This window comes from Camarhynchus parvulus, chromosome 21 (assembly GCF_901933205.1).
Source record: "Camarhynchus parvulus chromosome 21, STF_HiC, whole genome shotgun sequence".
Classification (NCBI taxonomy): domain Eukaryota; kingdom Metazoa; phylum Chordata; class Aves; order Passeriformes; family Thraupidae; genus Camarhynchus; species Camarhynchus parvulus.
In genome coordinates this window covers 5,495,387-5,518,441 of record NC_044591.1, presented here as the reverse complement: position 1 = coordinate 5,518,441, position 23,055 = coordinate 5,495,387, and the positions used below count along the sequence as shown (strand labels likewise).

General features: G+C 43.3%; 1 protein-coding gene across 1 annotated transcript in view; it reads left to right on the top strand.

The window, feature by feature from the left end:
- Positions 1 to 23,055, top strand: part of PLCH2 (phospholipase C eta 2) — a 76,006-nt gene that overhangs the window by 5,381 nt on the left and 47,570 nt on the right. Inside the window, exon 2 of the mRNA XM_030964007.1 lies at positions 3,160 to 3,636. Within this exon, the coding sequence (XP_030819867.1) occupies positions 3,525 to 3,636 (112 nt within the window). The 5' untranslated portion in view covers positions 3,160 to 3,524. The remainder of the gene's footprint in view (positions 1 to 3,159; positions 3,637 to 23,055) is intronic.

The window sequence follows — 23,055 nt, the reverse complement described above, 5'->3', positions numbered from 1 at the left end:
TGAATGGAGCTGCATTCCTTCAAATGAGCAGCGTGTCAGAGGCAACCACACTGCAGCTTAAAAGCAAATCCCAGCTCTCACATTTAAATTCTTTAAAGTATTATTTTTTTCCCTCCCATTTGATGGCGCTTTGATCTTTTATCCATTGATCTGCTTCCTGATCAAACTATTCAGGTTTAAGTGATGGCTTGGTTTTTGTGTGTTTCATCCATGGTATCAGTGTATCTGTCCTGGGAGGATATCAGAGCTTGTCTGAGCTCTGTGGATGCCACACAAAACCTCCCTGAACAAAAGCAGGTCTTGTGGGGTTAAGCTTTAAATACTACAGTGATATAAAAATGGCTAGAGAATTGTTAATGGTGTACACAGCTTTTATTGTCTGTAAGTGATACAGATCCTGCCTCTAGGGTTTTAAGTCCTTTTTTCCAAGAGAGTACAGAACCTCACACAATAATCTTAGGTAGGGCTCTTAGCCTGAGCAGACAGTTTAAATCTTGTTCATGTGGTCTGGACAGATAGAGTTGCTTTTTTTTGCTGTTTGATGTGCTCTGCCAGTGAGCACTGCTGTTCTCAGAGCCACCATGGTTCCTACTGTAACAGAGGTGAGGCATTTCCAGACAGTGCAACTGATATTTTTCATCATCCAACCTTCACAACAAATTTTCCAGGAAAGCCAACTGAGCTTCTTTCACTTACTTTAATAGGAAATCTGGCCCCTGAATGTTGTTCTGAGATACCAATCTGTATTTTTAGGGATTCATTGTGTACTTTTCCACTGGCTGCATAGGATTTGTGGGGATAGGTTTGGGAAGAGGGGCTTGGCTTTTTATTTTTTATCAGGTATGCTGAAGAGAGAGAGGGGAGGAACTCTGGGGACTTGTAGGAAACTGTAAAAGGTGGGACTGAGTGCAGGAAGAACATCTTTTGCATGAAAAGTGAAGACATTCAGAAATCAGCTGCCGCAAAGTAGCTTCACTTTCAGATCATAACAAAGCATAAAGAACATGAATTTGACGTAACTCGAGACAATACAATATTTAATGAGCCACATCAATGTAAAGCTCAGCTGCTTTCAGTGGAATGATGCTGCTCTGGCACCAGCAGGAGCACCCGTGCCCATTCAGTCTTCCTCATCCTCATGGTCATGTTCTTTGGTGTCTAATTAGTCACACTGATTGAACTTCCTCCAAAGGAAATGGCCTTTCAAATAAGCCCTGAAGCAAAGAGGTGAGAGAGTCAGCAAAGTAACTACCCACCAGTTCAGCTTTCCCAAAGGAAATGGGCTGATCTTGTCTTGGTGTTAGAACAGTCCCGTCTGTCCTGTGAGCCTGGATTGATCCCAGGGTTAAACACTCAGTGCACAGGTACCAGACATGGCACTTTGTGGCTATAAAATTGTGGTCAGGAGTTGCCCAGATGACCAAAGCAGATGATAACTGAGGCAGTGCTTGTCATCTGCAGTACCTGCCCAGAGCATGCAACTGAGCAGCTCCAGAAATGCTGCTGGGTGCAGTTTTGGCTTTTTCACTGGACAAGTTGATTTAAATCCTGACATACCATCTAACATCTACTTTAGGTTCCATTCTAAATAAAACAAGTCAGCTTTTTATATATAAGTGTATTTTTGATATCGATTCAAGGATTAACCTAAAGGAAAAAAAAACATTTATTTTTGGATGCACAAAATGAATACATGAAATGTATTAAATGAATACATGAAATGTATTGAATGAATACGTGGAAGTTTATGAATTGATTTTGCTCAGTCTAAAGCAGAATGCTAGCTCTGTATTCTTTTACCTAATTATGTATATGCCAGGGAATAATGAAGGGAGACAATTACAGGGACAGGTGACAGCATGTACAAGAATGAATATATGGGGGACACAGGATGTATCTTTGATAATCTATTATCTTCATCCCCTCTCAATCCAGTCAGCTTTTGAATCTGCCCTAAGTTCATAATTTGGGTTCTGATTCCTCTAGCTGTGCTCTGTAATAGAGATATTCTTTGCCAAATGAATGTCACTCTCTGAGATGTCCATAACAATTGCAGAGCCACAGGATGCCCTGTGAGATATTTCCCATTTAAACGTGGAAACAAATGATTGTAATGATGCTGATTTTTACAGGATAATTACTGCCAAGCACTGCTGTCCCTCAGATGAAGTTGCCATGCATTTGGCTCCACATAAGGGTGTTACTTCACTGTGATGCTCCCTCTGAACAGAGGAGTTTTTAACAGCATGAGAATGGAGAAGGTGGGGCTTGGTGAAAAGATAATGGCAGGGAGAAAGTGACTTCCCAAAGAAGCTGAATGAGGGACCAAAGACAAGGAGAGAGGTACAGCTTCGAACAGGCAGATGCTCTAGCAGGGCATTCTCTTCCTCATTTTTTGCTACAAATGTCTCAAACCCCCTCCTCTATTTCTAATCACTGTAATTAATAGTGAGCTTCATTGCCCTCTCTCTTTAAAATAATGTCAAACTGGATCTGTGCTTTCACAACAAAACATGTTAGGGCAATGTTTCAGAGCTCAACTTGTAATTACAAACTGAAGGAGACTCCCAGAGATTCAAACAGTTACCAGCACCAGGTAGGATCCCAGGTTTCTGTCTGCTGTGATTGCTGTTTTGGAGGGAGCCTTCTTTCACCCTCTTCCTCTGAGGAAGGCATCCACTGAAATCTTTGGGAAGGTGAGTCTTCTGTAGAAGATGGGTAAGGAAAGGGAAAGGAAATGCCAGACAATGCCAGAGATACAGGATGGAGACAGCTGACAACAGGTAAGAGGAGCAAAGAGCTTCAAGGGTTGGAGATGGAAGTGGATGAGGGAGCCATCATCAGGCAGAGCCCTTTGGGAATGCACCCAGTACGTGCTCTTGTTGTGCACAATGACTGAGCTAAATGTGTATGTACATACTACATCTCTGTGTGTCTGTGTATAAATTAATTAACCCCAGCATGAGTACTTTGGCTTCTGGAGAAGTTGCTGCTGGCAAAAATGGAACTTTGTCTGTGGAAAATCCTGGGGTGAGGGAAGGAAGAGTTGGTGCCTTCTGTCTGCTGAGGTCAGTGCATTGCACATCACCTAAGTATGTTCCTGTGGTAAATATCTCACAGTTAAAGTAACTTCCACTGTTTAAAAATTGTCTTCTCCAGGTTATCCACATGCAAGAAGATCCACGGAATGTTTGTAACTCCTGTGCTCCTGGGAAGGGCCCTCACATCCATCCTGTCAAGACTGAGCTCCGCGGTTCTTTCTCCACACTGATGCTGCAAATCCTGTTGTTCAATGAGTGGAATACGTGGCAAAAGAATTAAACCAGGACAGTCTCCTGAATGTGGAATTCCAGAGAAGGCACTCACTGGCACTTCCAAAGCAAGCAAAGCAACAACATCCTGAAATTGTTGCTTTTTCTCGGATACTTTCATTTCTTGACTGAAACTTTCTGCAGATACCTGCACTGAAGTGCTTTGTTTGACTTGGAGCAAGAACTGTTGCTAGGCTGCTCTGAAAGCTTGAGATGGCTCTGACTTCTCCAAAATCTCTAGCAGGGGATTTGACACAAAGAGAAGAATCCATTCTCCATGAGGGAAACTGCTGCCATTTCCTCTCTGCAAACATCCTCTCAGTAGGTGAGTGGAAGGTCCCATCCCTTAATCTCATAGTCTGGTATTGAAAATCCACTCTGTTCTTTTTCTCCAAATTCACTTTTATTGTATTGATATTTCATATGGGACAGATAGTTTTCCTTAAATTTGAGGGAATTGTGCTTGAATATTCCTCAGTCCCTTTTTTTTCTGGGTAGTTGGTATTGAGACTAGAATTTGGGTAAAATGTATTAAAAAATCCCCAAAACAACCATTGCCCTGTACACTGAGGATAACTTTGAATCAATCTTTCTTCTGTCCTTGCTTGTGCAGTCTGTGAGATTTCAGTTGTGTGAACAGACCTTCATGTGCAGGATTTGTAAAACTTGTAAAAAAATGTAGATGAGTATCCTGGGATGAGACTGTCAAGAGATTGCAACTTTTTTCCTTGATCCTTTCCAGTGCTTCTGGAAAATGTTTCTTGAAGTTGATGAGGCTGGGATTTATAGTGCCTCAGGTTGTGGCTCTGTGCCATGGAGTTGTCTGAACTGAGCTGGGAGATGCAGAGCTCAACGAATAACTATTGTTGGCTGTTGCTCTTTTTTCAGTGTTGACAGCTCGCACAGGGGAAAATGAGCTCTTCTCTTAGGAAGCTCTGGAGATTACAGATGTGATTGTGCACATCAAGTGTAGACTGGAGATTGGGTAGGAGGGAGGGAATTGTGTAACTGATGTCTGTGGCAGATGAATTTGTGCTATGGGAGACATCTGAGGGAGGAGGGCCTGTTTTTTTTTTGCATTTAAAATAAATAATAAAAAGATTATTTAGCTTAATATTTAAATCAAATCTTCATTTATTCAACACAGGACTCATTTGCTTGAAATGCATTTAATTTACTGCCTACAATCATGAAGTAGACAGCACTAAAAGTTTTGGCTGGGTTTTCACAGGACCTAATTTTGTAATTTTGGTTAAATATCCATCACTTGTGCGATCAATCTTGCTTTTTGTTGTCTTACAATTTGTTCTGAGAAGTATATTTTTTACTAGCTGAATATATTTATATGGTAGGTGTACTAAAAATAGCCTGTCAGTGAAATAATTAATCCATAACTGATTGTCATTATCCTAGTTCTTATCTTTCTTACACATTTACTTTTCCTGGTAGAGCCATCAAGCCATTATCATTGTCTCAGTGCTCTCCTTGTATTGATTTGCAAGGAGTTTGAAAAAGTAAAGTGCAGAAATTCAGATGTGAAATGGGTGTGTTGCATCATTTGTGTGTTCTGGCACCACAGAAGTGAGGTGATCTATTCCAGTTATGGCTATATCACACAAACTGACTGTTAGAGAACTCATTTTTTATTTGTAGGGTGATGACTCTGGATGTGCATGACATATTCATGTACATGGAGCTCTGTCAGTGTGCAAACCTAGGACAAAGTGCAAAGAAAAGGCAGAAATAGCTGGAGGGAGAGAAAGTCTGCATTGTGCACTTCCAGCATTCCAATGCAAGTGGGTCTGGACCTAAACAAAAGCTGGGCTCAGGAATCCCTTTGCAGGCTGGTTCAGAACACCCACTTGAGCCTGGCCTCTCTCTTTAACTCTTTCCATGGCTCTGTTGAAATGCAGCTCTGATGTCGTTTTTCCTCTGTGCTGTGACAGACACTGAGACACCTGCACAGAGGTGACAGTGCCAGTGCTGAGCTGCTCTGGAGCAGCCTGTGCCTTCAGAAATAACATTGCAGCTTTGTCAGGCCAGCCTGCCAAGTGCAACGCTTCTCTTTTCATGTTTGGGTGAGTTTATCTGCCAGAAAACTTAGGAAAGGATGGAGCTGCAGTTAAACCACTGGTTGCAATTACTCCACGAATTTAATTAATGCCCCTCAATTGATCCTTTGGCCCCACAGTATCACAGTTACCCACAATCTCCTTCTGTGCTTACTCATCTTCAGTGGCTTGGAGCTCTTGGCACTCTTGTGCAGCTTTCTGATGTTCCATCCACAGAGACACTTTTCAAAACCTGTTGCTTTTTTTCAGTAAAATCTCCACTTTTCTGTGTAGGCTGTATATGGATGAGGAAGCAGATTGCTATGTAAAAAGGAAATCTGAGTGGAATGCAATTAACTTTTACATAATTTGGTTATATATAATGTCATTAGTCCTTATTACAGCAGCACTGGGAGAGTCCAAAATCAAGGAGGGATATGGCAAATTCAGTAATCCTCCATTTTTCAAATATGCTCTGGCATGTCTAGACTCACTTTTCCCTTATAATCTGATGAAAGAGTGCTGTGCACAGACATGCAAAATCCTGTTTGCTGAGATATGTGGTACATCAGATTAGCCTGGAGAAGCACTTGAGCTGGCCTTCAGCTGGGGCTCCAACATCTGCCTGTCTGTGAGCACCTCCTGTCATGGCAGGGCTTGGGCATCTCCAGAGCTCCCTTCAACCCAAACCCCTCTGTGGCACGAGCTGAGCTGAAGGACAAACAGGCAGGTGATACGTCACAGACATCTTCTGTGAAAATCCTTCTCTTTAGGATTTTTCCTTCTGAGAAGCTGAGGCCTCAGGAACAAAATGTAAACAATGGTTATCTGCTGCTGTGGAATGCAACAGGTAAATCCGTGATTGGGCCATCTTGAATGTTTACAATCAGTGGCCAACCACAGACCAGGTTGCTTGGACTCTCTGTCCGAGCCACAGATCTTTGTTATTCATTCTTTTCTATTCTTAGCTAGCCTTCTGAAGAAACCTTTCCTTCTATTTCTTTTTAGTATAGTTATGATGTAATATATATATATATATAAAAATAAAATAATATATCAAGCCTTCTGAACATGGAGTCAGCATTCTCGTCTCTTGCCTCATCCAAGAACCCCTGTGAACACTGTCACAGTGACATTTTGTGAATTGGCACCAGCAGTCTGACAGGAACTTCAATTAGAGTTAGATTTCTGAGAAACTGCCCAGTTTCACTGGTTTTTCAGCTAGAAAATGTGACCTGATGCTGCAGTTCTGCTTGTTCTGCATGTACAAGGCAGTGAGGGAAGGATGGGACCTGGTTTGGGTTTGGGTTTTGTTGGTGCAGTTTGAATCCATCTGAACAGACACACTGTTCTTTATCCCTGTAATGACTGAGCTCAAACATGTCATTCTCCTCAGTTTGGTGTGACACAGACAGTGGTGCTGCACAGTTGTGACACCAAATCCTGAAGGTTTTGCGCAGTCTCAGCTGAAAGTTATGTTTTCAACACCTTTTTTCCTTTCTGAACGGAGGACAAGGCTGTAGTGTAAGGAACACTGAGAGCTGCTGTTTGTCCTCCCTTTTGCTGCAGAGGCAGAAATGCACAAGTGAGATTTGCAGAATGCACAATTGTTTCCTTTGTTGGCAGTGTCAGCTTATACTAATTTATGTTAATGAGTCCACAGACTGTTGTAATGAAGATATGAACCTAAGGACACAATACTGGACTGCTCAGCACATCCAGATTCTAGTTCTGATTCTGTTACCGCCTTCTTATTTGGCTCTTTTTGCAATTTCATTTTATCCTTAGGTTGTCTCTTTATCTGATTACAAATGGGAACTGCTGTTCCTGCACAACAGACACTTCTCAGTCACGTTTAGGTGTTTTTTATGTGTTCTGAAATACAAATAATAATAATGTCCAACCTCAGCAATTCAGAACTGAAATGACTCTGGTAAGATCTAAAGAGTGGCAGTAGTGGGTGCTGGTATCATCTGCTTGGGAACTATTCTGCAACATGCAATCTGTAGACCACAAAGGAGCCTGAGCCCTGGAGGTTTTTAATCTTGTGTGGTGGTGGCCTGGAGTAGATCTGAGGACTGAAGGACCAGCGAAACTGAATCAATTTTCGTTTTGGGAAAAAGGCTGGTTTTGGACGTCCAGGCTCATGTAGAATTCTTTAATACTGTTTAAGTCTTAGAAGAAAAATTGTTTGAAAGCCTTCCGTTTTTGAGAATTTTTATATCACATTAAGAGATAACAAAATTAAAAGGAATTGTCCCTTTGTGTGAAGCAGAGTGCATTGTAAAGGATGAGGAAGTGTCTTGGGGTCACTGCAGGCAGAGGAGACCTTGGCTGGGAATTGGCACCCAAGGGCAGCTCTCAGCTCCGTCCATTCATTCCCACTCCATAAATAATTCTCCTGCACCTGATAGAGGGCAGGGATTTGGGAATCATGTGTAGCACAAGGTACCTGGAGGATGTCTGGCTCCTCACTGCCAGCAAAGGGCTGAGCAGGAGGCTCAGGAGTCCCGAATGAACCTCTGAGCCCAGGACCTTGAACTTCATCATAACTGTAATACTGCTTAAGTGTTTTATCTTTCAGCTGATGTGACTCAGATTCCTTTTTCCTGTCTCTGAGGAATGTATATTTGTTTCCTCAATGATTTTAGTTTCTGTCAAGGGACTGCTTGAAACCTTGCCATTTAGCCCATAGAGATTCAACAGGTAATGAAAAATCTCTAAGGCTTTCTAGATTAACTTCTTTCTTAGAATTTTTTGGTTGGGATTTTTGTTTGCCTGTGTTTTTGGTAAAGTGCATTGTCATGTAGTTTTTGGAGGCTCTGTGCCAAGATGCCTAAAGGTGTTTAGTCTCCTAAGTCCTATTCAGGCTCAGACATTCCTGCTGCAATCTCTGGGAAGGCAGGAGCCTAAATACCAATGAATTGACACCTGCTATGGAGCAGGGAGGAATCTCCTTTGTCTCCAGCTCACACAGCCTCTGCCCTTGGTAGTGATTTTGTTTTAGAGTCAGGAAATACTAATAACCACCTGTCTTTGTCTCAGTGGAGGTTTGTTAGGATAAAGGTTGTAAATGTGACATGAAAAGGAATGGGCACCACAAAGGTGCTTCTGACAGAGCTCTGCTTTGTTGCTCCTTCTCCATGGTCCATAGGAATATTGCAGTTTGGCCCCACCTTTCTTTGCTCTGTGCTAGTGAATCATGAGGATGTAATAAAAAGGGCAGCGTTACCTGGATACTCAATTTATGTAGCAGCTCTGCTTTTCCTGTAAAAGTTAACTGGGGAAAAGGAGATAAAAGGCACTGGCTGAACTCTGTTGCAGAATTAGTGGTTTTTTTTCTGGATAAGAAACTGAATCACCTGAATGTTTCCATCTGTTTCTTCTTTCTTCTCCTCTGCCCCCCCCAAGTGTTGCTGCCCTATCTGATGTATCTCTCCCTGCCTGTGAGGATTTTGGACGTGTGTAGTGGGAAAAGGGACAAATCCAACAGAACAAACCGCACCGTGCGCGCCCCATCCCCGCTTCAGGACATCGCTCATGCCGTGGCTGTGTCGCGGTTGCCATCTGCTGGGTGAGCAGTCTCACAGCCTCCATCCTGCCAGAACCCAGCGCTGGGACCTTCAGCTGCCTCAGAACCACCTGAGGGCCGCTGCCCCTGGAGATTTTGTACCTAGCATCCCTTGAGGGTCATTCACCAGGGTTACCACTACTTGTAACCACTGCTCCTTGCAGGGCAGAGTGAAAGTTCTTGATAGGTGTACCTGGTAGCAGGGAAGTTACCTTGGTTTGATCCTACTAACAGTGAAATAGGTAAAAATCATGCTCAGTCAGATGCTTGGAAATAAGTGCAGCATGTTTAGAGGTAGTAAACCAACTTCTGGATTGACTGAAGCAGTGCTGGAGCAATTAAAAATGAGGTCTTTATAATGCTGCGAGAGGAAAAATCTGTTCCTTTCATTCATTCATATGAGTGCTCAGCCTGTGTGTTGTCAGAGATGGGAGGGGTGGAAATCCAATATTGTTTAACAAAGTGTAACGATATTGGCATTATCTGTGGGAAGTTCTGGAGATGCTGCCATTAACTGTGAATAATCCTGTCAGTCAAAGCCACTCACGGGGATGCTGCTCTGAGGCTCTGTAAACAAGAGCTGAGTCTCTCCTTCTTACACTTGCTCACAAGCAAATCATTTGTATCTGCTGATAGTTCTGGTGAACTTAATCCCCCTGAAAGCCACCAAAAGCAGGTACAGCCAAGTGATTACTAGCCTGTGTGGCTTACAGCATGGCTGGCTTTGGTTTGCATTTGGAGTTTGGCAAATTGTGTTTTAAAATCGTGACTGTGATGCTGTGAACCTCCCTGGGTTTTGGTGTTACTCACCTCCCCAAACATTTCAATGCCCTTCATCTCCAAGCAGTTTTCTATTTATCTTCACATTAGAAACTTATCTGTCAGTTTGATCTGAGGTTAAATGCTTCATCAGAGAGAGGAATGCTTTGTTTCTCGAGAGAACAAATAACTCCAGTTGTCTTCTGAAGCAAACCATAGTGGTTTTCTGCAGTTATCAAACTATGAGGAACCACATGATGTGTGGCTGCTGCCATCTCCCAGGCAAGTCCAGGATCCTTCAGCTGCATTGCTGGCTCTATAGAGAAGAAATGAGAATATTCTTGAACTCATGATCTCAGAAGTACAAACCATGAGTTAAACCTGTGTAGCCACTGTGAAGAGAGGCTGTTCTATTATGGCCCTTTTATGCTGAAATGCTCTGCACACAATAGAAGAGCTGTGAACAATTTAGAGAAGAGTGAGTGAGATTGTTTCTGACAATATCAGAACCACTGATATTTCCCTGAAGTAATAATCTTTTTCCCTGCTGAAATGCTGAAGTTCCAGGCAATTGGCTCAGTGAAGAAGACAAAAGGTTTTAAACCTGTTTAGAGACTATTCTAATCCCCTTTACCGGTGTCTCTCTCACTGAACTGAAAGGGGGGATGTTGATTCCCAGGAGGCCAGCAAGATTTGTGACTGGATCTAAGGAATAAAAAGCCTGAGCTTGTGTCACAGTGAATGAGCTGTGTGTTGACATAGGCAGGTACTTAGAATGAGTGGGACCATCAGTGAAAGTCAGAGGAAAGTCATTCCAGGGAATTGTGCTCCAGCACCAGGCAAGTCTTTGGGATAGTGGCAGATACAGGAGCTGGGTTGCTGTCAAGATAATGTTCAAAAATCAAGAAATGAAACTTAATGAAAGTTCAAAACGCTCATTTGCTAGAATTAAATATGAAAATAGAAATATGTTAGAAGCACTAGCATTCAGATCCACGATTGCAGAACAGGTTTTGTCCCCATTTACCAGCAGAAAAAAGGAAGAGATGGACTACAAAGTGCTGTTTGAAGTAAGGGGGAAAAAAGGTTTGTGCTTCATCCTGCATGCTGTTCTCTGGAGGAAAATGGTTAGTGTGGAAAATCTAGTTAATTTGACTCGTTTTTCTCATAGAGCTCTAAGTAAAAATTTGCATCAGAGAGGTTTTACTGTGGGCAGGGATTAAAAAGTTAAAACTCTCTCAAGAGATGCAAATATCTACAGAGTTTTATATATACATACATACATATATTCATATATTTATATTTATGTAATAGTTCTCCCAGGAAAACACTAAACTTGGGGAAACCTTTGCAGACCTGACTGAACGTGGAACTGGCTATGGAGTGGTGTTACTGAACTGTGTTTCTTTTTTAGAACAGGTGGCTGAGAAAGTGAAGCAAGATCATTTGTTGTTACCTAAGTGAAAATTCACTGCAGAGGAATGAACAGGATTCTCTTCTGTTACCTTGAAAATGAAAGTGTTTGAGGATGGTGGTATACACAGGTGCATCCACATTTCATTCTTCTAGCAGCAGTGAATTTGGTTTCAATGCAAATAATTCTGTTCAATTTTGGATATTTAGGGTTAGAGGTGTTAAGTGCTTTACCTGAAGAAGCAGCAAGCATTATTTGGTGGAGAATAAATCCCTATAAGAGCCCTCTGTAAATTTTAGAAGCTGTAGGGACTGAGGAACAAATTTGTGACCTTAGTCCCTCTGGCATAATTGAACAGGGTCACCTCATGTGGTTGTAGGAGATCATGGCTGTGCTGGTGTCTGACTGGAGTTCCCAGTTAAGCAATGGAAGAGAAAAGCAGAGGAAACCTTAAAAGCAACAACATGAGCATTTAACAGCTGTCAGAGAGAATCCCCTATAGAGGAGCAGACATTTCAGTGTCATTTCAGTGACACGAGATACATCAGGAAGGAGCTGTCAGTCAGCAAAGAGTTAATTGTTCCAGCAAAAAGTAGTTTAGATAAAATCCTACCTCTCCTCTCTCCCCCGCTTCCTCGGTGTTGTGTAGAGGAAAGGAGCCTGTACATCAGAAAACTGACAGTGATTCCTCAGTGCCTGAGCTAATAAACGGGATGAAATTCAAACTGCCTTCTCACACAGACACAGACTTGCAGAAGAGGGAGCAAGACGGAGGGAAAATGCAGAGTATTTTGACTTCCTAACATAGGAAATTGAGAAAAACCCTCTTATCTCTACAAGATGATGGATTTAGGAAGCCCATCGCAGAAACACAGTAGGTGGATTTATTCTTTTTACCTCATCCACTAGAATTTTTGCTAGAAGATAAATTGTACTTGTGCTTATGGGCTCAGTTGTTGTTCAGTAGTACTTTCGTAGCATCACATCCTTTTCCTCACTTGCTCAGAGATATTCAGCCATTTGACCCTGTTTGTTAGAGGATAATATTTTTTAGATCTCATCAGCTCGCTGTCATTTCAAAAGATCTTTTATCTTTAAGAAGGCATGTTTTATTAATTATGGCCATAGTATCTAGATAAAAACAAAGACTGCTAAGTAAATGAAAATCCATTCCACTTACAGCAAATGAAACATGTATTGCTTCGGAGAAACCATAATGCTAAGGACAGAGCAATTCCCAATTCTCTGAATGAATTGTTTTCTCCAGAGCACTTTCAGTAGACATTGCATTTGAATGTGTCTTACAAAGTTTACTGATGGAGGAAGGGAAGGCTGGCTTTTAAACAACAGAAACTCCACCACAATGCACTGTGATAAATTCTGCCCATCATTTCTTAGTGTCATTACTCACTGCTGTGTGTATAAAATGATTTCTGCTGGCACACAGTGCTGACGTTCCTGCATTCTCTCAGTGACTTTACAGGAGTTCTGCTGGTGTAGGTTATGCTGATCAGGTTGGATTGTGCAGTTATCCTTACCTGTGGTGCACAGTTCATTAAAGCCATTCCCACGTGCAGTTCTCAGGTGGTTCTGCAGTGCTGTGTGTTCCTGGGGCTCTGTACACACGTTTGTCAGCTGTGTGTCTCGTGGCAAAGTGCGTTTGTGCAGAGGGGGCTGTTCCCTGGATCTGTGTCTGCTGCAGGATCACACTACTGCATCTCTAATGATGGTTGTAACACTTCAGCTACCCTGGATGATGAGCCATTTGGAGGAGATAATTAATCAAGTAAATGACTGACAAGTAAATTACAATCAGCACTCGGAATGCATCTCTGTTAGAAGCACCTGCAGGCATTCAGGTGCTGTGCAAGCCAGGTCCTCAGTTCTATTCTGCATTTTCCTTCTCTCTGTGGGCTTTATATAACCTTCCCCACTCATCTCACATGCATTTGCACAGTCCTACTGAGATGATTAATCCTCAGCTGGAAGAGCTTTTTTAATAGTACAAGTACCAGATTTTAGACTCAAGCTTCTTACAGACAGTGTAGGGATAAAGTCCGGATTCTGTGCACAGCAAATTGTGGTTGTGACGTCCTGTAAATGTGGCTGTGAGATCAGAGAGACTTTGCCAACAACTATCACCAGAGGGTCTCTGAGTTCTTCACTGTCTACTTTAGAGCCTGATTTGCTTTCCTGCCCTGAGTTCAGGTGGCTGGACAGGGTGTGCTCTGTGCAGTTTCCTCTTTGCTTCTTAGTCTAAGTTGTGAACTGACTGCAAGCACCACACAAGATGTGCAGATTTCCTACCTTGGTCAGAGTGAAATTTAAAGCAATAATAAAGGTTAGAATTGTGAGGGAGTTATGAAGATTCCCTGCTTCCTTTTCCTTGTGAAGAGTGCAGCATAAATGGGTAATTTAGGGACAAGAAGCAATGCAGTGACAGACTGTGCCGTTCATTTTTACAGCAGAAAAATAGCTTTTCTATCAGTCTCCAGCACCTGAACAGGTGATGCTTCTCTCGATGGATGAGCTGCACTTACTTGTGACAGGAGGAGGCTTGGTCAAATCCCTGGAAGACACCACTTGGGCTGGCACAGCTCTTTGTGTCTAAGACTTGCTGCTCATGCAGTGCGCTGTGCACTGAATTCTTGTGCCCATCAGCCTGCTGGGATACTTGCAGTTGTGTTTGCAATTTCTGTAAGGATGGAACAGCCGGGTGTGGTTCAGTGTCCCCGTGCCCTGGGCAGGGCTGGTGCTCTGTGTCTTGTGTGCTCTGTGTCCCCGGCAGGGGGTCTCGTGTCCCTCAGGTGTGTGTCTCGGTGTCCCGGTGCCCTGGGCAGGTGTGTGTCTCTGCGGCGGGCTGTGCTGCTCTCAGTGTCCCCCGGTGCCCTGGGCAGGGCTGTGCTGCTCTCGGTGTCCCTGGGCAGGGCTGTGCTGCTCTCGGTGTCCCCTGGGCAGGGGCTGTGCTGCTCTCGGTGTCCCTGGGCAGGGGCTGTGCTGCTCTCAGTGTCCCCCGGTGCCCTGGGCAGGGCTGTGCTGCTCTCGGTGTCCCTGGGCAGGGCTGTGCTGCTCTCGGTGTCCCCTGGGCAGGGGCTGTGCTGCTCTCGGTGTCCCTGGGCAGGGCTGTGCTGCTCGGGCCGATCCAGCGCTGCCTGCCCTGTCGGGAGCGCTCCCCGCGCTCCGAGCGCCCGCAGCGCATCCCGGCGGCGGCGAGCGGTACCCGCGGGCTGGGGACGCCGCTGTCCCCTCCTGGAGCCGCTTCTGGGCCACACCGAGCGCTGTTTCCAGCTGGGGCTGCTAAGCCTGCTCTCATGTTTCCAGCTTGAGAGCCAGCAGCGCTTGGTCCCAAGTTGCAGTTCTGGAGCATGTGATGCACAAGCTTATTATAAACGTAGGGACTTCTTCAGCAGGCATTCTTCACCTTTTTTCTTATTTGCAAGCTTTGTATTTTTAAATGGCATCTGAAGTCTGTTAGTGAGAATTAACAATGTGTTTCTGGTGAGAATTATCAATTCACTTGTGACCTTAACTCCCAGTTCAGGCTGACGCAAGATAGCAAAGACGTTTGATACCCCATGTGCTTCTGGCAAGATTTTCATTTGGTGTTTTGTTCTTTCCCCATGTTTCTGGGCCAGCTTTCATGCCATGCCCCTGCTGTTCAGCCATTCATGTTCATAAGGTGCTAGTTCTAACCCTCTTAAAAAAGAAAACCCAGCTGAGGTCAAGCCTGGCAGTCCAGCTTTGATGCTTGCTGCTGTAGCAGAGAATTCAAAGTTTAGTCCCCCACAGCTCTCTCCCCTCAGAGCAGTCTCTCCATTTATTCATACATTATTAACTGGTGATTTGAGTAACAGATGTGTATGGGGGGGCATCCATAATTTATTACAAGGATGAACAAACCCTGTGGACAGTGAGGACAGGCTGAGCTCCCTGCTCTGGTGGGGGCAGGGGTTTCCCTTAAGGACAGACAGGAGGGTTTCATGCACCTTTGGGCACTTGGGATTAAAATCAGCTTTGAGGGAAAATTCTGATCCTGGAAATCCCCAAGGGCTGCCCTCTGAGAGAGCAGAGCAAAGATAAAGTGGGTGCAGGGTGTCACTAAGAGCAGTGAAGCTGCTGCTTGCAGGGTAATTTTTTGCTGCTCAGGCTGGCTAATCAGATAAACTGAGTTCTGTGCTTTCATTTAATCAGTGCAAACAGCTAAAAGGGATAACTGTAATTGTAATTTAGCAGCGACAGGCAGAGATATGTGCAGAGAATTGACTTGCAGCAAGCTCCTCTGCTAAGGCAGGACCTGCAGCACCTCTGTGCTGTTTGTAGGACAGCCCTGGGATGTGACAAGGCCTTGACTTGTGTCTCTTGAACCCTCTGATTTGCTCTGCTGGATTTTGGGACAGGTTTATGTGATTTTTTTGTCTCCAGGCAGGAAAGCTCATCTTTTAACTGCAAGACTCAGGTCCGGAAAGATTTTATACAAAACATCCTAACCAGAGGTGCCTTGAGCAACTTGAGTGAAATCACTTACTTTGGCTCTATGGGGTTTCACCAAATGGGAAATGCTTTGTAGAATAGAATTTTTTTTAGATTTTTTCTCAGGTCGGATTAAAAAAAAAAAAAGTATTTCACTAAAGGTTCAAATAAACCTATTTTGTCAGTTTTAGAACAAAATATGCCTATCTTTTAATTGCTTTAAACCATGTCGTCATGTCATGTCATGTCATGTCATGTCATGTCATGTCATCTCATCTCATCTCATCTCATCTCATCTCATTTAAATTTACATATATCTAATCTATACTACATACTACCAGGTACATCTAATATACCATTTATATAAATAACATACACTATATACTATCTTATGTGCTTTTTAAGCCAGTAACTATTTTGATGAACGAAAACATGTTGATTCAAAATACATGAATTATTTTGGGAACTTTCCTTTGTAGAAATCCTGAAACCTTCCCATTTCTTTTCACAGTTTTCTACTGTAACACTGCCCACTGATGCTTCCAATACCTGAAAGAAATCTAAGCATATATAGTTGTCATAAGACATGAACTGTGACTTGTAATAGCAGTAGAATAAATATAATTGCTAAAAGAAGAAAAGGGACTTTTGGAACAAACCCTTCTGGTCCCATATGTTTTAATTCTGCCTGTGCCAGTCTGCATTTGTGTCATGGCTGAATCTTTGGTTCCTTCACAAGGTGATCCAAAGGAAGACTTTGGCACCCTTAGTGGTTCTTGGAAAGAAACTTGAGTTTTATTCTTGAGTCTCTTCCGTTTCTAACTTCAAGCCCATCTGTGAAAGCCCAGTATTCTGGGTTAGGATTTTTCAGCACAGGTCTGGTATAATATTCTGCTATTTCTGTGCAGAACAAATGGCAATGTCTCCATTGAAGGAACTGAGGCACAGTCAGTTCTTTTGCTGTTGGGTTTTATTAATGAACAGCAAAGACCAAAATGTCACTTTTAATGGTGTTCTCATGGCAGTGTGTGTTGTAAAACCAACACAGCTTAGTCTGTACAGCTCAGCTCTGGAGCTGGAGCAATCCTGGCTCTAGCCACACACAACATGGCCCAGCAGCTCCCGCAGCAGGCTCTGCAAGGAATGCTTACATCCCAGGCTGGAGAAGGGCACAACACATCCCCTGAGCAGGGCATTACCTGCTACCTGAGCACCAAAAAACCACAGCTGAGGGGAGAAAATCAGTGAGCAGGGAATGGCAGCCCCCACAGAGGCTGTGTGAGAGCCCAGCAGGAGTGACCTGGAACAGGGAATGAGTCTGTGGCTCCATGGACTGGCTCCTGGGGATGACAGGGCACAAGAATGCAATTCCATTTACAATAAAATGGACTAGGTATTTTGTAACAGTCTCTAAGTGACAGCTGGGAGAAGGGGGATGAAAGGGAAGGTAGGTGAACTAGCTTGCAGGTATGAAACAGAGCTCAGGATTTGAGCTGTGTAACGCAGTTTAAATTCCACATCTCTCTGCATCTTGCAGAGAAACCTAATTTTTTTAAATCTCCACAGGCTTCTCGGAGACAGAAGATGCTAATTTTAGAAATGTGGCAGCTCGTCTTCTTCCCCACCCCCTTCCATTTGCTGCCAGAATGCTTAACAATCCAGTAAACAAGCTGTAGGAAAAAGGGGAATAACCTCAAGAGCTCAGGTTGGTGTTGGCCCCTTGTCCATGGCATTTTTGGGGAAGGATCTGCCCCCTGCCCGTGGGTCTTGAGTTTGAAACCGATTTAAAAATAGAAGAGTAACAGCTGAAGTGACGGTGAAAAGAAGTATTTAAAGGTGCAGTAATCGTGGCTGGCAGGCCCTTTGCTGACCTGATTAATTCTGCACCAGTACTCAGGATAGTCTAAATTAAAGCATTGCATAAGGAGAGTGCTGGGAAGTAAAGGAACAAGCCTGAAAATTCCATGTAGAACTTGTATATCTCATTTTTGGTTTTTCTACATGCCAAAAACCTGACACAGAAATCTCACATACCTGCTATGGGAGTTTGTTCTAATTACAAAATACAAAGCACACTACAAAAAGGTCTGATTTGAGATACCTTTCTACTGTGCAGAAAGGTTCCTCTTAATGAGTACCCAGAGTCCTAATTAGTGCAGACAGTGACTGATAATTTCCACACTCTGTACTGCTCTTCTTGTGTTGCTGCATCTTCATCCTCCGCTTCAATCTTGTGTGGGCAAACAAAGTTTGGACAATGTTTATCCAAACCCAAATGTATTGAGGTTGCAACCCTAATTATCTAATTATCAGGCCTTAGAGTGCAAAATGTTTTGTCCTCATTTTGGCAACAGGTGGAGTGATCTGAGTGTTTCATGATGAAACTTTTTTATTTAAGAATTTCTGATGCAAAGCACCCAAAATTCTTTTGGCTTAAAAAGACCCAGCACTTCTCCACTATTATTATGCAAGTCTTTTATTGTACCTGCTCTTGTGGGCACTTGAAGCTGTGTGTGCATAAATAGATGGGGAAATGTTTAAAATTAGGCATTAATTGCTGCTTCAGAGCATCTGTATGACTAGAAGTTTTGTGTTAGACCTACACAAGACACACTTGTGTGTTCAGTCTAGAAAATCTGCTATTTTTAAAGTAGGAAATATGAGGCAGTGAAGTGTTCATTGCATTTGGAACACGTGGATAATAAATCTGCTTAAATTTAACATGCATCATAATTTCAAACACCCTCAAGTGCCTGGAAAGTTTAACAAAGCACGAATGCCTCATCTACTTTGTGCCTCACAGAGCAATGCATTTATCTTTTCCAATTTATTTGGGACAATGGAGCAGAGTGCAGCACAGCTGTTTTCTATGGATGCAAGCATATGTGTCTCCTATTACTAATTAGTAATCAATTCCACCCCACCGTGCGTTTTTCATGGCTCAACTGAGAACTGTGTCTGTGCTCAGAAATCCATGTCACAGTTGTGACTGAATGAATTGCAAGTTTTGATTTTGGGAGAAAATTAGCTCAGGAGATTTTGTCATATGTGTCAGAGTGCTGTCTGCTGAAAAATGAAATGATTAATTTATTTCTTGGCTCCATTCCTGTCTTGGGTATCTCATATCTTGTCCTCAGCAGACACCAAAGATGTGATTTACCCTGAAGCAGGTTATTATCCGTTCACAGGGACAATCCATGTCGTTCAGGCAGCCATGATTCTCCTCCGATTGTGGTTGTTTTGTGCCTTTTGCACAGCTCTCCCACAGTGCTGACACTGGATTCTCAGAGGCAGCAGAGCTGTGCAGACAATGGGCTGCAGGCTGGAAATATGTCACAAGCAGTAACAGGACCAGGAGCAGGGAGCTATGAGCAGGATCCCTCTACTACAAACAGCAGAAACATGGAATAAAGCAACTGTGCAGGGCTGCACTCGAGCAAGAATATTAATGCATTTCTATTCTTAAGGGGAGAAAAAAGATTGCGTGGAGCAACAAAGGGATCTGAGGTAATTTAACATTAATCTTTGTGAACTGTGTCTCTGTTGCTTGGATGCATCTGGGATAACCAGACTCACTGGAGTAACTGAGGTGTAGCACCTCACTGGAGGAGTTGACAAAACGAAGTAGAAAAGACAGGGAAAGTATTGTGAGGGAGGAACTACAGTCACAGAGAAGGGAAATCATCTCCAGGATCATACCTGGAACACAACTCCTTGCTAGGACACCTGGAAGATCTCCTGCCTAAGGTGTTGAGCTCCCAGCTGTTTGCCTGCCAGCTCTGGCTGTACAGAATTCCTGCAGTTGGGAAACCACACAGCTACTCTGCAAGGCAGCTTACACTGCTGCCTGTGGGCTGCTTGCAGCTTGTCACACATTCCATGATACCACAATGAGAGCAATTGTGCAGCAAGATGTAACACAGAGTTTGACTTTTCGGTTATAAACCTTGGAGGGACAAAGAGGAGCAGCAAGCCAAGGGATTTTTATGTTTTCCTTTTAGCGATCTGAGAAGAAGTAGCAGGAATTCCAGCAGCAAACACATCTGTCTGCAGCTGTCACTGCAGCACCTCCAGATTTTATCACCTGCACACAGTATAACCACTTACTCAAATGTTTTTGTCTAAACAAAGCTGTCCAGCAATGATCTTTCCCTCATTTTCAGATTGTTAGTCAGAAGTTTGAAAACACATTGAAAATTTGTTTATAAAACACCTCAGGAAACAGAAGTGCTGCAGAGAGGCTCGTGGTGTGTGTGGGGCTGGGGTTGTGATGCTGTGGACTGTTCTTGTCACTGAAGTGGTTGAAAACTCAGGACTAGTTCAGTCTGGCTGGTAGCTGAGCTTTACTTCTAAAGGGTTTCTAACACCCCAAGATCTATTTGGATCTGGTTTTGCCCTCTTTCATTACTGCCTTTCCCCCTTCTCTGCTAGACATGAGCATCTTCCCATCTTATGTAACACAGATTTTCTTGGAAGAATGTGTGTTCCCTGAAAACCTCAAACAGCCAAGATGATTTATGGGTCTATAAGAAAATAGGCCACCAAAACACTTCAGTTCTTCCAATGTCCAAATCAGAAAAAAGATCTAAGACTGAACTAATAACGATTGTGAATGTTGTTTATTCCAAAACTGTGTGGTGAAAAAATCAGGTTAAAACAGCTTAGTTCAACCATCTTTCTCAGTGTTCTTTTTCATTCTGGTGCTCAGTAGAAGTCTGGGAGAAGGGGGATGAATGGGAGAGCCAAAGGAATGGTTGATACCTCTAAAAGCCAAAGGAATGGTTGATATCTCTGAGAGCCAAAGGAATGGTTGATATCTCTGTGCTATAAACAGACTGGTGAGCCCCCAGGGAGGTGAGCTGGTCACTGGCAGAGAGTTTCAGGAGCTGGTACAGTTTTGCTGTTAAGTTTTGATTCCTGTCCTGCTGTCAGACAGGGTGGGAGACTGTAGCACTGGGCATGTGAAGGACATTACCTTTATTCCTCTGCCTGAAGAGCAGCAGAAGGCAATGGACAGCGCACAGTACCACAGTGCCTGATTTTATTACAGAAAGAGTCACAAAAACTATTTATGCAAAGCATCTCCTTGGTATTTACAGCACATTCAATGCCAGTAATTCTGCCCTCTATTTGTGTTGACAATGGAGAAGTTATTACTTTCAAGCTGTGAGAGTTTTGATAGCAGCCTTCAAGTCAATTGTTGTTTTAGTTGAACAGACTGCTGGTGGTTGTTTTTACTGTTTCTATCCCACAAAGATAATTTTATTTGGAGAAATCCATCTTGTATACAGTGTGCTGGGCCTCTTCACCTTTTCTCTGCAGAAAGTACATGGGAAGGTATCAAGGGGACCTAGGGAGAATTTCAAATTACAAAGACAAGACTGTTGCTGGATTAGATTGTGCAATCCCATGGCATCACCTGATGCAGGGCTGGAAATTGATCATCCTACTGGATGTTGAATTTTTTGAATTTTTTGTTGACTCAGGATTAAATGTATGGAAGGATCTTAGAGTTCTCCAATCTGATAGTGTTCGTCTTGGTTACTGTCTGTAAACATTTTGCAATAAAACCTTAATTTGAAACTTCCCAACTCTTCATATGTTAAAAGAATGGTGATTTTGTTCTATGTCTTGCCACCTGCTGTTCTCTTCTGTGGTAAAGTACATTGGTAACTATGGGAACAAAAACTTAAGAACAGACACCCACATGTGTTGAAGTTGATTTATAGAAGGTCTTGAAGTGATGCCACGGATTGTGAGAGATGGAGCTCTCTGGATGGAGTTTAATGGCTTTCAAGGAGGGCTCAGTGTTTGACTTTCAGAAGTTATTTAGAACATCCCTGATGTTGTGGATATTCCGTTGTCCACTTAACCATGGTGTAACGTGGTGGTGCTGCATTTCTCAGCTGGCTCATTCAGTCCCCAGCAGTGCTAACACCCCTCCCCTGTGCTGGGCAATGAGATCTCTGTTATTTCTGTCAGGAAATAGGTCTTAGAATGTGACAAAATGTGGCAGCTGGAGCCTTGGGATGAAGGATGTATGTGTAGGTGAATGTGTAGTCAAATTATAAGGTAGCTGTGCCATCAGCTTGGGTGCCTTGTGCTGTTTCTCTGGAAGTGCTGTTTCTTTGTGCTGTTTCTCTGCCCCGCTCCTTTCCAGGCAGCCAGGATGGGGCTGGGCCCTGGCAGAGGTCTGGGGTAGCTCAGGATCCTCTATGGAGAGTGCAGCCACACAGCAAGGGCAGATCTTTGTCAGGCCATGGCTCAGCTCCCCTAACTAGGGTCAGCTGGTCAGTGGCATCACCCTGGGCTTCCTCTGCATATCCTGGAAAGAAGGAATTGAGAGAAGTCCTGGCCCCTTTTAGTCCCTTCTTAGGACTTTAAACCTTTGTGAAGTGACAGCAGCACTCCACAAGTCACTCTTCTGCTCTGTTTGGTAGAGCTGGAGAGCTGGGAATGGAGGATGAAGGAATTAGGGCATGCTATGCTTTGTGTGATATGGAACTGACAACGGGGTAGGTTTGCTCCATGCCAGCACTGTGCTCTCCAAACTGGAGTGCTGGTGACCTTTCCCAGCCACCTGTGAACTTCTGGTGTGAATCAGAGCCCAAAAATCCAGATAAAAGTTTGTCATTGATTTCAAGAGTCAGCAGATTGTCTTTGCACAGAGAAATTTCCTGGTTTAGACTAGACATTACTTGGAATAAGAGAATCTTTTAATGTAAAATGCTTTGGTCTCGATGATAGCACAGCCTGTGTTCTCTTTATTTCAAAAAATCTGCATGTGTTGTGAAGGCATTCAAATGTTTCTCTGACGTTTGTTCTGTGACCCTGTTCTAACTGCACAGCAAAAAACCCCCAGAGAAACAAAACATTTCATTTTATGGAATTTATGTCATACAGTAATTAGCTACTGATTCTGAATCCCTAATAGTCTCAGATGGGAGTATATTTTTCTTCTAAAGAAAGCATAGCCTGGTGAAGCAACAAGCTTTGTTCAGTTTGATGGGGTAATTAGTGAATTAGTTGATAATCCTTAGCTGTAATCTTTAAATTTGCTCTGTCTCTTGATCAAGTTGTGAGAAATAGGTGGTGTTGAATGGGAGGTTTGTGTCTAGCAGTGAATTGAGCCTACCCTGCAGTGAGAAGATTTCCTGCCCTGGGATTCCCCAGAGGAGTTGTCTGCCAGGCACTTTCTGGGCCTCAGCACTTGCCCATCACAGACTCAAAGGTCTGTGTCTGTCTTCTCCTGCACTGTGCTTTGGGACACAGGCTACAATAATGTGCCTTGTTTCCTAGCCATATCCCATTAATTCTGCATTAATACTTCCTTGCAAGTTAAAAAGGTGGGAAATTTGTCATCTTTGCCCTTCTGATATGAGATGGAGATTTGTTGATAACCTGCACGTGCCAACAGGAAATAAGAACAGAAATGAGAGTTACTTTTAGGATAAACCTGGCACCTTGTGTGCAGTGTTC